A 15,219-nucleotide genomic window follows, 5' to 3' on the forward strand; every position below is an offset into this window, starting at 1 on the left:
ATTTCCATAAACAAGTTTTCATTGAGAATATTTCCTTTTGATTATGTGAGTGGTTTCTACAACAGTAATAGACTATAGACTGACTATATTCACTCAGTAACCAGCGTAACTCTTACCGTGTTCTGGCGAGTCTCTCAGGCGTTATACTGATCAAATTCTCATTTCTTTGACCACGGACAGACAAGTTATATTTTGACATCCTTGAGAGATTTTTGCCTTCAGTTTATTGGCGAAAAGAATAGCGACAGGAAGTGGTGGGAGGGACAGGAAATGACCTCATCCAGAATCAGTTCACACACACATAAGCGCCAGCCCGTAATGAAGAACACATGCACAGCCCAATGTGTCTCAATGTACGTCATCGATCAAAATGAATTGTTAGCTAATATTGCTTAATATAAAACCCCTAAAAGGACATGGAGATTCAAAAGTATGAGATGGGGGAGAAATTATATTTCAATGTTCGCAAAAGTTGCATGCTGGGTAATAGAATAGAATAGAATGAGGCATTTATATAGCGCTTTCATATGTACTACTGTACACCCAAAGCGCTTTACAATCATATCAGGGAATCTCTCCTCAACCACCACCAGTGTGTAGCATCCACTTGGATGATGCGACGGCAGCCACAGTACAACGGCGCCAGTGCGCTCACCACACACCAGCTATAGGTGGAGAGGAGAGAGAGTGATAGAGCCAATTCAATGGAATGCAAAGGATTTGAGAGAAAAAGCAAAAGCATAGAAATATAATTTCCACCACCATGTGACTTTAGGGGCTCCGTAAAATGTTATTTTAGTCAAACGGATTAAACCAACATGATTGACCTTGTCTAAACACACGTACACAGAAGTTGCTCTACAAATAATCATCACTGGAGACTTTAATAGACTGAGGTGTTCATCAAAGCTTTCATTTTATCCACTGTTGCACATTTCCAGAGTTTGTTAGAAAAGCCCAAATATTAAAGCTGCTCTAAGCGATGCTGGGTGAAGTCACTTCTTGTTGACGTTCAAAGTATTGTCAAACAAAACGGAGGCTAGCTCGACCCTTCCTCCTCCTCATCCCGTCCCCTCCCCCTCCCTCCTCCTCATCCCGTCCCCTCCCCCTCCCTCCCGTGCTTCCTGAAACAGTCGTGAACCATTTAGAAAAACCAAACTGGATTTACACACCTTTCCGGCAAAAACAGAGTCAACTGAATGTCGGATCGGATGCCCTTCTGCTGGCGGAGTTCTCGCCACCTTTTGAACGCTTTTCCAATGTAAATTCGGTACTTCGCTTGTTCCTTCTCCTTTTCCCTCTTCTTTGTTATTTGTTCATCGGAACGTCGCCTCTTTGGTCGTGTGTCGGCCATATCAAAATTCTCAAGAATGTACATTTTTAACATTAGTTGTTGTCGTTGTCTAGGACATCTCTCCTCTAGCTAACTTCCTCTTCATGCTTCTCTCTCCTCCACCCCCCACACCCCCCTTCATGTGCACGCACACTAACCCCCCCACCCACACATCATTCTTGTCAGTTATTGGCTGGAACACTGTTTGTTGTGTTTCGTGGTCCAGGCTGGGCCAGTTTGTTTGTGTTGCTGTTTGTGGAGCCTGGGCTGTCTACAGAGACCGCGTGTCTTTACAGTGTGTTCAGGGGACAGGCAGCTAGCGGATAGTGAGGAGATGTTTGCTGGATGTGACAAAAAAAAGTTTTGACCTAAAAAACCTAAATCGCTTAGAGCACCTTTAATATTAACCCAGCTATCACATTTAGTAGGTTACTCTGAGTTTAGGTCTTCAATGACCCAGAAATGACCACACACAAGCATGAATTTGGTAAAACTGATATGGGCTTTTTATTTGCTTACAGAAAACACACAAAGTCAAAAGTTCAAATGATTTTAAGAAACAATTTACCAAACCAGTGACATCACAAAATGTTTTTAGTCTCACTAAACACGTGTTGTTGGTTCTTGGCTCTTTCCTTTGTATTCTGCTCTTGTAATGAGAAAAAGACACTGCGTTCCTGACGTCTATTTACCTGATTTAATGAACAATAAATAACTGAGTGAATTAGCAATGCTAAATTGACAGCCATACTCTCAGAATATTGTTTCATTGTTTTGGCCTTTGTCTTCATGATGGTCTCGTTCACTCATTTGACACGGCTGTAGATCACAGATGCCTCTTCCACAGTCTGCACATTTGATCGCCTAAAGAACATCAAATAAAACAACAATCATGTTATGGATCAGATTGCATGATGATAAACGTCATGAAACAATTCAGATGTTTCTGAAACATCAGTGGGACACAAAGTTATTAAGAAAAAAATTCCAGATTTAAAGAACTATAAATGCTCCTTTCATCAACATGAGGGTGAGTAGACGGCAAATGTTTTATTCCTGCGTGAACTGTCTCTTTAAGCTCGTTCTTCTCACCTCAGGACAGAATCAGGCTGACCAATCCTGATATTGTCGTAGTGGCTTTCGTTCTCCTCTGCTCTCTTCGTCTGTTTGTTTCTGTGATGTTGGACAGTTGCGTACTGGATCTCCTCAGTCTCTCTGCATTCAGGAGCATTTGCGTCTCTTCTGGGTTTGCTGGAAGTTACACTGGCGTACTGAGCGTCATCACAATCGGCTGATTCAGAAACATGAACGTCTCTCCCTGTTACGGTAGAGTACAGATTGTCCTGAAACAGAAGAAAATTAAAGGGGTGGTTGATTATGATTTCACTTTTCTAACTGTAGTTAGTGTGTAATGTTGCTGTTTGAGCATAAACAACATCTGCAAAGTTACGACGCTCAAAGTTCAGAGCAAAGGGAGAGATTTTCTTTAACAGAAATGGCTTTTTAAGAACTACAACAAACGGCTGGTAGAGACTACACAACATTCCTCTCGGGTTACTGACATCACCAACCCTAAAATTTACATAAACCCCGCCCCCTGAACACGATTTATAGATGATCATGACAGAGTATGCTAATCAATGACTAGAAGATAATGTTGCACAGGTGGTTAAGTCTCTCAGATTTAGCCCCATAATAAAAGAAACACAATACACAACAGTGTTTTAATTAATTTTATGTTGATTTCATCCATTTTATAATTCATTTATATAAAAAGAAGAAAACTTATTTCTTTCTTATTATGCCTTTAGTTCTTTATGTATGAATAAAAGTGTGTTACTGGCCCTTTAAAGGGGACATATCATGCCAAATGCACTTTTTTAGCCCTTAAATGCATTTTGTTGTATATTTGGAGTGTTTAGAAGTACAGAAAATATGAAATTATTCTCTTCAGGTGCTTCGTTGATATCTTTATATTCTGTTTTGGTCATATTTTTCAACCTGTTCCGATTTTTCTGTTATCTATGACGTTTTTTGAACTATTACGTCACAGTATTTGCAGTGGAACTGCCAAATAAGGACATCGACTTCCGGCCCAACACTTCGAGCAATCCGCCATGTTTATTTCTCGCTGCAATTTTGTAGTCCAAGCTAAAGGATGCTGAAGTTACGAGAGGGTAAGTTAAAATGTTCGGTTGTTGGATGTAGTAACCCACACGCTTCATTACACCGTCTAATGTAGATAAAGTGCCGCGCTTGTGACAAGGGCGCATGTTTAACTGAAAGAACGAGCAGAGAGAGAGACCCGGTCGCGCGCGCGCTCACTCTCTTCAGAGCCAGGCGAAAGTGTAAACAAGACTTCACCGTCTCCAAACTAGACGCTGTCTTGCTCTCTCTCCCTCGCACAACATATTAATCAAAATAAATCGACATGGTGGTAAAAGGTCGGAAGACCAAAGTTTCATGTGTAAATACAGTACACACCAGTGCGATACATCCATATGAAGAGGTTGTTCTACAGGTTCGTCGTCTTCATTTTTATCTCGCTCCTGCTCCGACTGGCTCGAACATGTAAGGCTGGCTGGACAAGTCTTCCGTTGTTGACATTTTGTTAATAACGTGTAAATAAAAAGTTTCTGTTCCGCTAGATAATCGTATCTCTGCTATCAAACTACAAAAATGGCCGAACGGGGTGGAGTTGAACTGAGTGTCACCTCTGCAACCTTGGAGAGCGGGCGGGGTATGAAGTGTCTCAATTGTATTTAAAGAGACCGCACCAAAACGAGTTGCTCTCAGACGCACATCAGAAAAGGGGTAGAAAAGGGGCCTGTGGAGCTATAATAATGAGGAATTCAGACCCAAGCATTGCAGTTCCGCTTTATATAGACTACAAATGTATGATTTATATGTAAAAAGGAACAATTTAAAAGCATGATATGTCTCCTTTAAGCCTGCTCTTTCCAGAACGTGCTCTCCTGCAGAGGGAGAGTTGAATCCTCCATTTTGTGACGAGGTGCCAGAGCAGAGCTGCGGCTGATAAATGTGCTTAAAGATCGAACTTTGAGACTAAATATTTATAAAATCATAATTTAACTCGGATTTGGTGAGTGTTCAACGTTTTTGTATGTTTTTTAGTGAAGGTTTAGACGAACGCTAATCCGATAACGATCAGTAAACAAGTGTCTACGCAATTGTGTGATAATCTCTTGAATTCATGTTTTCTAAGTAGAATGCTGAGTTTGTATTTATGATTTTAATATGGGTTTTGTCCTAATCTGTATTTGTGTGAATGTTATAGTTGGGTTTAATACGAGTCATGTTGATAATTGTTTTGTGAGAGTTGTGGTGTTGTAGGATGTAAAAGAATGAAAACAAAAAGCTAACTCCGAACGTCTGTATTTAATGTAGCAAACATCAGTCAATAGGGCATTATCTTCAACCACCTTACTTCTTCATCTCTCACTCACACACTCAGTTCCTCTATTAGGATTTCACTGCCCTCTAGCGAACATACTCACTATCACAATGATTCACAGAACACAACAAGAGTGTTATTTACATTTACATTTATTCATTTAGCTGACGCTTTTATCCAAAAAAAAACTTACATTTGCTATATATGTCAGAGGTCGCACGCCTCTGGAGCAACTAGGGGTTAAGTGTCTTGCTCAGGGACACATTGGTGTCTCCCAGTGGATTCGAACCCGGGTTTCTCACACCAAAGGCATGTGTCTTATCCATTGCGCCACCACCACCTATATGTTATATGTGTGATTTTTTTATTTTTTTATTGCTGTAGTGAGAGTCTTAATTGTTATTTCTCTTTGAAATATGCAAACTGAACATGGAAATATCTGTTATCGTTTGGCCTAAATTACAGGTCAGTTTATTTTTTTTGTTCCTGTGGAAATGTTCTGGAGATTCAATTGATGGCGAGCCCCACGGATCTGGACACTATATGACTGAGTAATATCGTGAACTCTACTGTTTTCTTCTACTCGAGGTGGGATCTCAGCTCACATATTTTTTCCCCCTTTTATTGACTGAAACCGAGCAACTTGTTTCCCTGGATTGGGAAAAAAAATTCCCAATCCCAATAAGGGATTATTGCCCCCCCCCCCCCCCCCCCCCCCCCCCTGTTTTTCAAACAAACTGATTTGGAGCTAAAGAGACTAGAAAAAAAAACATTTGATTTAGAAAGAATTGACTGGAAACAAAGAACTGAAAATTGTTGAACTAAATCTTTATTGATTTTAAGAAAGCAAACTGATTCACATTGTGAATTTGTGCAATCCAAATTTGGATGGATGTGAACCCAATTTGATTTGACTTCTACATATAAGTGTGTTTTATTTGCAAGGATAGCTCCTATAGGTTTTTTTGTTTTTTTGTTGAATAATCTAACATTTGTACTCTTGTCATACCAGTATATTGTTATCCTGTTGTTATCTTTATATCTGATTGTTCCTCTTGGGATGTTTACAGATTTTCCCTTATTTACCATTTCAAATAGTAAATAACCAGCTGGTGAAAAAAACTCTAATTTTATCTGCACAAGTCTTTACATTAATCACAGGCTCTATAGTCGAACCTAACTGGTCCAAATAGAAAAATCATAGTTGCACTTGCTGTTGGAAAGATTTCAAATAATATTCATAGCTATTAGGCTATAAGAGCAAAGAGGTGCTACAATAACTAAAGCTACATAAATTCATCAGCTAACCATTCAGAAATATCCTGTTGCTTCTACATGTTGTCACTTCTTCTTGAATCTCTCCATCATTGTCTGACTCTGGTTTGAACATAAAAAGCTAAAAAAAATTACATTTTCAGTGCATGTCTGTGTGAGGTAAAATGACACCAGCTCTTGAAGCTCCGCCCCCTGTGCCGGGAGCAGCAGCTCATTTGCATTTAAAGGGACACACAAAAACGGTGTGTTTTTGCTCACCCTCAAACAGTGACAATTTTAACATGCTATATAAAAATATCTGTGGGGTATTTTGAGCTAAACCTTCACACACACACACACACACACACACACACACACACACACACACACACACACACACACACACACACACACACACACACACACACACACACACTCTGGGGACATCAGAGACTTATTTTACATCTTGTGAAAAGGGCATTATACCACCCCATTAAATATTATTTTGTCTGTCTAAATAGACTATTCAAATGTTGTGTCCGGAATATTTACCTGTTTGTCAGTGAGGTCTTCAGCTTTAGCAACTCTTCGTTTTCTCCTGATTTAACAGACATTAAACTTGTAAGCTGCATTTTAAAGATTAATTACTAATCACATCACATGAGGCATTTCCACCTGCACTAGTCTGCATTCACTCACTGTAATTGAGAATGATTTTAATCAAACTTACATTATAAACAGAATGATGATGATGATGACGATGAAGAGTCCTAAACACGCCACAGTGATCCCCAACCCGATGAGCCAGCCATGACCATGATGAGCTGAAAGATGAAGAATTTGAGTTCAGATTAACTTTCAAAGCTGCATAACTGTCTTGAACTCTTTATAAAATAAAACCTTTATCTGTGACAGTTACAGCGTCTGTTCTCTGAGATGTTGATTGTGAGCCTGACAGTAGAAGCGTCCACTCTGTATTAGGGCTGGGAATCTCTAGGCATCTCACGATTCGATTTGGTCGCGATTCTGAGGACTGCGATGATCTTTTTTTTTTATACAGATTTTCTTTTTCCTCACTGTGTGACTACTTGGTACTTTTAAAACAAAGTATTTGTAATGATCCATAATGAATTTACTTCCAATATATTTTACTAATTAAACAAATGGAAGTGATTTGGCAATAAACGTTGCGATAGAGTTTGTAATTCGCTTTGCCTTTTCCGAGTTGGGTGAAAGCTTCTCAGGTTGTCCTGGTTTTAACCTAGAATTCTGCGCCGAATTTGAATGCTTCCAATTAGATCTCGCTGCGATATTATTAATTCTGCTGTGAATTCGAACACTTTCTCACTGGATCTCCCAGCGCTGTGTAGTAACAGTGTCGCGTGATTGCGATCGGCCCACGAGTAAACCTGTTCTGAGCTCGCGCTGCGCTAAACGGTCCGCGCGCCACAGCTCAAACGAATAGCGCAGTTTCGTTTCACTTTCGTTTTGTTTGCCGTTTGATGTTTCTCGTATGTAACAGAAGTTCAATTGTATGGGATTAATATCCTGCCATGATTCAAAACTGAAAATAAAGTTCTGAAAGGTTGAAACTAAGTGTTCGAAAACTCAAAATCTTACAAAAAAAGTTTTGCAAGATCGAAAAATAAGATTTGCAAGTTTGCAAAATGTAAAAAAATAAAAATATCTCTGCAAACATTATGTTGTTTTTGAGATTTCCTTCTTCAGAACTGCAAAAAAAAATGTTTACGTCTTTGCGCAAACAATTTTTCAGAGTTTCAAATTTGTCAGTGTTCTCCCACTGTATTAGTTTGTTTTCCAGGTTTGAAACCTTGTAAATGGTGATCAGAAAACTGGTGTGCGAATGTGTGAAAAAAAGTTTTGAAACTCTGAAAACATAGTTTTGCAGGCTTCAGAGTGGTAAAAAAAAAAAAAATCTCTGCAAACATAATTTTGTTTTTGAGTTTTCCTTCTTCAGAAGTGCAACCCTCTTTTTTACGGTGTTGTGCAATCATTTTTTCAGAGTTTCGAATTTGTCAGTGTTCTCCCAGTGTATTAGTTTACTTTCCAGATTTGAAACCTTGTAAATGGTGATCTGAAAACTGGTGTGCGAATAGGTGAAAAAAAGTTTTGAAACTCTGAAAACTGAGGTTCGAAAGGGCGAAACTTATTACATTACATTACATTTGCACTCCTATTGCAGACTATTTTTTCAGAGCTGAGTTTACAACACCCACTTTGCGGAGATACGCACACACAGTTGCGAGCTTGCGACTCACGTGATTTGTGGCAGCGTTGTCACGCAGCTCTGCTCTGAAACTCTGAAACTCAGACTGAGCGAAAATGAAGCTTCGCAACCTTGCAACTTAAAAAAAGCCTGGAGGGAGGGCCTTCTGCTCTTGGCCAATGCTTTGCTGTCTGCTGACGTACAGTCCAATCACAAGTCGTATTTACTGGAAAGGTGGGATTGACCGACAGCTCCGCCAATGACGAAAGAGCACAGGATACACAAACAGGATGCACAGCTTTTTTTAAAGTTTATTTTATAAATTATCTTTAAAATAGAATATTCTGAAAATGTGACATTTTTACTGATTCACATTGGTATCAAAATAGGTAAAACACATTTCAAAGTTACATACACCATTATGTTTTTGTAAAGATCACATTAGTTAACTGTAGGCCTATTTTCATGTTGTTTTTCTCTATCAGATTACAGATTATTATTTGATAACACCATTCAAAAGAATATTCAACATGAATGCCCCATTATGTTTTATGATTATTTTTTGTTTTTTAACTCCAATTGTATTCATACAACTCCAATTTTATTGGCTTTTTTTTTGGCCAGCAGCAGTCATTAAACAAACATAAGATACACATAATATACACAAAATATATTTTTTTAATTTTTGCCTCATGCATTCATGTTGAATATTTGATACCAAAGCAAGGGTTTTTTTTTTTTTTTATGCTTGTTTTGCATATTAAACTTTTTATAAATGCCACCTCTGATGCAGTTTTCTCTGCAGTGGGAAAAAACGTTTTTGTTTATACTAGTCAATTTGATTGGTAAAAGCAATATAGTGACTTAAAATGTATAGAATTTGACTTGAAAGATGACAGTTAGGGGGAAATTGCCTTTATAAAAAAAAAAAAAAAAAATGCAATGCGAATCAATTTAAGATTATTGGTTCAGAATAAATTATTTTTACAACACAAAATTGAACAGTTTACTAAAGTTAGTTATTGCACCAATACAGTACTTGAGATTTTATTATAATATTAGGCCAATGTACATGACTGAGTCGCTCGCTGCGTGAGGAGAATGAGTCGCTCGCTGAGGAAAGTGAGTCGCTCGCTGTGTGAGGAGAGTGAGTCGCCACCTGAGGAGAGTGAGTCGCCAGCTGATGAAAGTGAGTCGATCGCTATGTGAGAAGAGTGAGTCGCCATCAGAGGAGAGTGAGTCGCCAGCTGTTGAAAGTGAGTTGCTCGCTGTGTGAGGTGAGTCGCCAGCTTAGGAAAGTGAGTCGCTCGCTGTGTGAGGAGAGCGAGTATGAGAATTTCGAGAGTGAGAATTTCGTCATTGGCGGAGCTGTCGGTCAATCCCACCTTTCCAGTAAATACGACTTGTGATTGGACTGTACGTCAGCAGACAGCAAAGCATTGGCCAAGAGCAGAAGGCCCTCCCTCCAGGCTTTTTTTAAGTTGCGAAGTTGCGAAGCTTCATTTTCGCTCAGTCTGAGTTTCAGAGTTTCAGAGCAGAGCTGCGTGACAACGCTGCCACAAATCACGTGAGTCGCAAGCTCGCAACTGTGTGTGCGTATCTCCGCAAAGTGGGTGTTGTAAACTCAGCTCTGAAAAAATAGTCTGCAATGGGAGTGCAAATGTAATGTAATGTAATAAGTTTCGCCCTTTCGAACCTCAGTTTTCAGAGTTTCAAAACTTTTTTTCACCTATTCGCACACCAGTTTTCAGATCACCATTTACAAGGTTTCAAATCTGGAAAGTAAACTAATACACTGGGAGAACACTGACAAATTCGAAACTCTGAAAAAATGATTGCACAACACCGTAAAAAAGAGGGTTGCACTTCTGAAGAAGGAAAACTCAAAAACAAAATTATGTTTGCAGAGATTTTTTTTTTTTTACCACTTTGCAAGCCTGCAAAACTATGTTTTCAGAGTTTCAAAACTTTTTTTCACACATTCGCACACCAGTTTTCAGATCACCATTTACAAGGTTTCAAACCTGGAAAACAAACTAATACAGTGGGAGAACACTGCCAAATTTGAAACTCTGGAAAATTGTTTCCGCAACATCGTAAAAAAAAAGTTGCAGTTCTGAAGAAGGAAATCTCAAAAATAACATAATGTTTGCAGAGATATTTTTATTTTTTTTACATTTTGCAAACTTGCAAATCTTATTTTTTGATCTTGCAAAACTTTTTTTTGTAAGATTTTGAGTTTTCGAACACTTAGTTTCAACCTTTCAGAACTTTATTTTCAGTTTTGAATCATGGCAGGATATTAATCCCATACAATTGCACAAAGTGGTGGTCACACCAGTGCGACTTCTTGTCGCCATTTGGTCGCAGTCTGGATCTCTACTTGCATAAAGTGTGGCTCTTGTCCTGGTCCTTTTACCTTCAACTTCATAAAGCCAAAGTTACGCTATTTTAACGCAGAGGGTGCCGGTCGGATTCCTCGCTCCACCATCACGCGTTTCTGTTATGCGCACACCACAGACTGTCCAGGCGCCTTTGCGTTCTGTCAACATTACGTTATCAATTAACATTTAGAAATTCGATTTTTGACATTTGTGATTCGATTCAGAATCGTCCACGTCCGCATCGCGATGCATCTAAGAATCGATTGTCCAATGATTGAAACGCAGTCCAGATCCAACAGCTGAGGGTTTATTCTCCTTAAACCAGCAAGTTAAGAGTCACTGGGATCTAATAACAATTATCAGATTTTTTTTTTTTTTATCTTATTACACATTTTAAAAAATACTAATATGGACAGAATTGATCAAAACAGAAAATGTGCATCTTATGTTTTATCATGAACTCACACATGACATTGAGCTGAACAGCAGGAGAGATGAGAGTGTGTCCGTCTACAGCACAGCTGTATCTGCCTGAGTCCTCTCTTCTCACTGGGTTGAGGAGGAGTGTGTTACTGAGATTAGTTAATATCATCTGTGAGTTTCTGTACCAGATGAATGTGTGTCTGTCAGTCGGAGCGCAGCTGCTTTTACATCTCAGATTGACTGGATCTCCCTCTGTCACTCTCTCAGGAGACTCCACCTGAAGATCTGAACACAACACACACACTATGGGCCCTATCTTGCACCCAGCGCAATTGACTTTGTACACCGACGCATGTTTCATTCCTATTTTGCACCCGCGCAAAGCGCGCTTTTCCCTCCACAGAAGCACGTCGCTAAACTAGGGAATGAACTTGCGCTCTCTGGGCGGTTCAGCGCAAAAAAGGAGGCGTGTTTTGGCGCAAACAATCCCTGGTGCTATTTTACTGTTCCATAAAACAATTGCGCCACTGGCCAGAAAAAACCTAGTCTAAAGTCAGTGGCGCGTTGCGCGTTGTTCATTATGCTATTTTAAGGGCGCATGCTTGACCATAATGTATAGAGTGCACAAACGCTCATACACTGTGATTCTCTAATCTACACAGAAGCAGCAGTTTTCATTTTTGCAAATCATATTATTACAAACGATAGATAGATAGATAGATAGATAGATAGATAGATAGATAATTTATTATAAATATAATAATTTATTATAAAAGCATACATCTAGCTTACACATTTACCCACATTATTATATGCCTGTTTAGCCGAAGCTAATTTGGGTGTGTTTCTCCCATCCCCAATGTCACTTCTCTCTCTTTTACGGCCGTGACGAGAGCGTTGCTCTCCTCGGCTGTGAACCGCTCTTGACGCGCGCCTGGCAAATCCACCGTTATAATAGCAATACGCCAAGGAAAAAGTGCGTCTGCTCTTAAAGGGAATGTGAGATGATGCTCTGATTGGTTTATTTCACGTTACGCCCAAACCACACCTATGAATAATGAAGCTACTTCAGACCAACCCCTTTTAGATTTGCGCCCGGCGCAAGAGTCATTTATCCCGCCGGGAAAATAGCAACAGCGCCAAGACCCGCCCACAAAGTTACTTGCGCTTTGGGCTTTGACACTTGCGTTTCAGATCGTTAAAATAGGGCCCTATATCTAGTGCTGCTGTCATACACTGATTATTATTCAACATAATGCAGAAGAAGAGATGAAACTCATCAGAGTCACCTGTGACAGTAAGAGTCACTCCTGGATCACCAATCCATTTTACATCAGGTTTAGTGATGAATCTGAAATAGTACATGTGTGAATCCTTCAGTGTCACATGACTCAGTCTGACGGTGCAGTTCTTCTGTTTATCTCCCAGATACTGAAGCCTATGACTGTATTCAGGGTCATCAGACAGATCTAGAGGCTCTTCATGATCTATTACATGTGTTTTGGTCCAGAACACTTTCTTGATCTGAAGTCCTCTAGGGTATTTATAAGTGCAGCTCATAATCACTGATGAGTCCTTTACTGCACAGATGTGTGAAGGCCTGTATCTCACATCCCAATCATTAACATCACTCCGGCTACAAACTCCTGAAACACAACATTCACAAAGAAACAATGATAGGAAACAAACGCCTATAGATGGACACACATGCCCATCTGAGAGTTAAAGAGGGCCATAAACGTTTATTAAAACCTTTTTTTCTTTACAAAACTGTTGTTTATGAATTAATTATTACACTTATGATGTGATATGTGTAAAACCTACAGCCATCAGACAGAAGGTGATGAAATGCAGGAAGCAGAACATTGAACACTGACCATGAAAACCCTTCTCTAAATGTTAGCAGCTTCAGAGTTAGCATTAGATCAGCAAAATCCTGAATAATACAATTTACTTTGGAAGCAACAAATAAATCACAGAAATATCCCTACATTATAGTAGATATTTGACCAGTGCTATATTTCCCTGGGGCTAACAGCAGGGCTAACTGATCCATGCTAACTAGCCCAAACCTTGTTCTCTTAGTCAGTGATGAACTGGTGTGTGATTTACAGGAGAGACTGACCTGGGATCAGGAGCAGAGACACCAGAGCAAGAGTTATCAGGGACATCACCACAGGAACTAAATCATTACACAACAGAACAATATGTCATCTTTCATTTCATAAAACTATAATAACAGCCGTTTATTACATTATAAACACTGCAAAGAAGATACAAATACTTTACAATCTTCACTGGTTTAAAGACAACGTTAGGAACACATGAGCTCTGGATGTTCAGAGGCTTTTAAGAGAGAACATGTTTTAGACAATATTAATGACTGAACAAGTGCATCTCTCACCGGTGTGTAGTTTCAGCCGCTGCAATCAGACTCGAGGAGAGTAAACTGCAAATGCTCACTAATAACTATTTTATAGTTTTTTTCCTTCCTCTTTTTAAAGTATAAGAACTGCCCCATGCCGAGACACGGACAACCCACAGGAAACCACTTGCAAACAGAAAAAGTGGGTGTATGGATGGATGGAGGGATGGATGGATGGATGGATGGATAGATGTGTGGATGGATGAATGTGTAGATGGATGTGTGGATTGATGAATTTGTGGATGGATGGAAGAATAAACGAATGAATAAATGAAAGAGAGAAATAATGAAAGAAAATGATGGATGGTGTAACACTGAGGATGGCCAGACTTTACCTCCACTGGCCTGAAGAGGGAGCTGTTACTCAGGTCATACATCTGACACTGTGTTTGTGATTATCCATGTGCATTAGGGACGTGTAACTATGGCAAGCCGTTTTAACTTTTATTCATTTCCAGGATATGAATTCTTGATATCAACAATTCAATTTTCACTAGTTAAAATGATAATTCTTGATATCAACAAATGAATTTCAACTAGTAAAAACTATAATTGTTGATATCTGTAATTGTATTTTCACTAGTGAAATGTCACCATACGCTGCCATTCAAAATCAATTGTTGATATCAAGAATTTATTTCTTACTAGTTAAAATTCCAGTTTCACATATCAGAAATACAATTCTTACTAGTAAAAAACTTTATTTTTGATATCAAGAATTCAGTTGTCACTAGTTGAAATGTCTATTCTTGATATCAACAATTGAATTGCTACTAGTAACAATGTTCATTTCTGATATCATGAATGTGATTGTTACTAGTAAGAAAGACATTTTAGATATTTGAAATTATATTGATATCAGAAATACATTTTCAGATATCAAAAATAAATGTTTTTTACTAGTAGCAATTTAATTGTTGATATCAATAATAGACATTTTTACTAGTAACCACGTAATTCTTGATATCAAAAATTATATTTCTACTAGTAAGAAATACAAAGCTGATGTGTGTATTCAGAATTTTAACTAGTAAGAAATACATTTTTGATATCTGTAATAGTTTTGTCGCCCTTTTAACATTTAAAACACATGTAGGATATGAATTGTTGATATCAACTATTTAATTGTTGATATCTGTAATTATATTTTCACTAGTGAAATGTCACCATAGGCTGCCATTCAAAATCAATTGTTGATATCAAGAATTGATTTCTTACTAGTAGAAATATAATTCTTGATATCAACAATTGAATTGCTACTAGTAAAATTTTTCATTGTTCCTTTAATATAGAACAGAAAAATGTTAGAATGCGAATAAAAAAAAAAACCTTATCTTGAGATGGTATTTAAATGATTGAATTTAATACAGAAATCACTCACATTTGTCTCAGGTATAGTTTTGAGAAGCAGTAACAGCCTAATAGCTTGTTTACGATATCCAAACAAGAAGTTGGTGAAGCTGGGGACGTTCCATGCAGTATTAGTTTTATTTGTATACTTAAGTTCTCTTTTTGGTTTAAATCTTATTTGTATGTTATACATGTCAACATCTTACTCATTACTGACACAACCCACAGCATTTTCAGTCAGGATAGGGGATGAGGAGGCGTAACAGCCATGGTAACAGCGTTCATGTGTTGGTGGTTGGCCCTCTGCCTCTTCTTAAGCGTTAAAAGTCATCGCAAACAAACTGCTATTGTGAACTTGCTGCTCCCCTTCAACAGCGACACTTACTGTGCGTTCACACCGCCGGCGGC

At 38.6% G+C, this 15,219-nt stretch overlaps 2 protein-coding genes across 2 annotated transcripts in view; both read right to left on the bottom strand.

Moving 5' to 3' along the window:
• The window catches only part of LOC311285487 (cell adhesion molecule CEACAM5-like), a gene marked incomplete at its 5' end in the record, with an annotated part of 114,891 nt that overhangs the window by 17,285 nt on the left and 82,387 nt on the right, over window positions 1–15,219 (bottom strand). The window lies entirely within an intron of this gene.
• On the bottom strand, window positions 1,809–12,671 carry LOC311284840 (uncharacterized protein). Its single transcript, XM_084400062.1, has 6 exons — window positions 12,326–12,671; window positions 11,079–11,321; window positions 6,733–6,826; window positions 6,555–6,600; window positions 2,426–2,676; window positions 1,809–2,197 (listed from the first exon to the last, which is right to left on the bottom strand). Exons 1-6 carry the CDS (start codon window positions 12,594–12,596, stop codon window positions 2,140–2,142), a joined length of 963 nt encoding a protein of 320 aa, XP_084256188.1. The 5' UTR covers window positions 12,597–12,671; the 3' UTR covers window positions 1,809–2,139.

The sequence above is a fragment of the Rutilus rutilus genome (assembly GCF_951802725.1).
Source record: "Rutilus rutilus genome assembly, chromosome: 25".
NCBI lineage: Eukaryota > Metazoa > Chordata > Actinopteri > Cypriniformes > Leuciscidae > Rutilus > Rutilus rutilus.

What these genes read in the sequence shown, in the direction of transcription:
- LOC311284840 (XM_084400062.1), bottom strand. Translation starts at nt 12,596, where the DNA reads ATGAGCTGCACTTATAAATACCCTAGAGGACTTCAGATCAAGAAAGTG. An exon ending in AAGACCTCACTGACAAACAG is followed by an intron (nt 2,677 to 6,554) that starts GTAAATATTCCG and finishes CTTCTGTTTCAG; the next exon opens with GACAATCTGTACTCTACCGT. An exon ending in CAGCCTGATTCTGTCCTGAG is followed by an intron (nt 2,198 to 2,425) that starts GTGAGAAGAACG and finishes GATGTTCTTTAG; the next exon opens with GCGATCAAATGTGCAGACTG.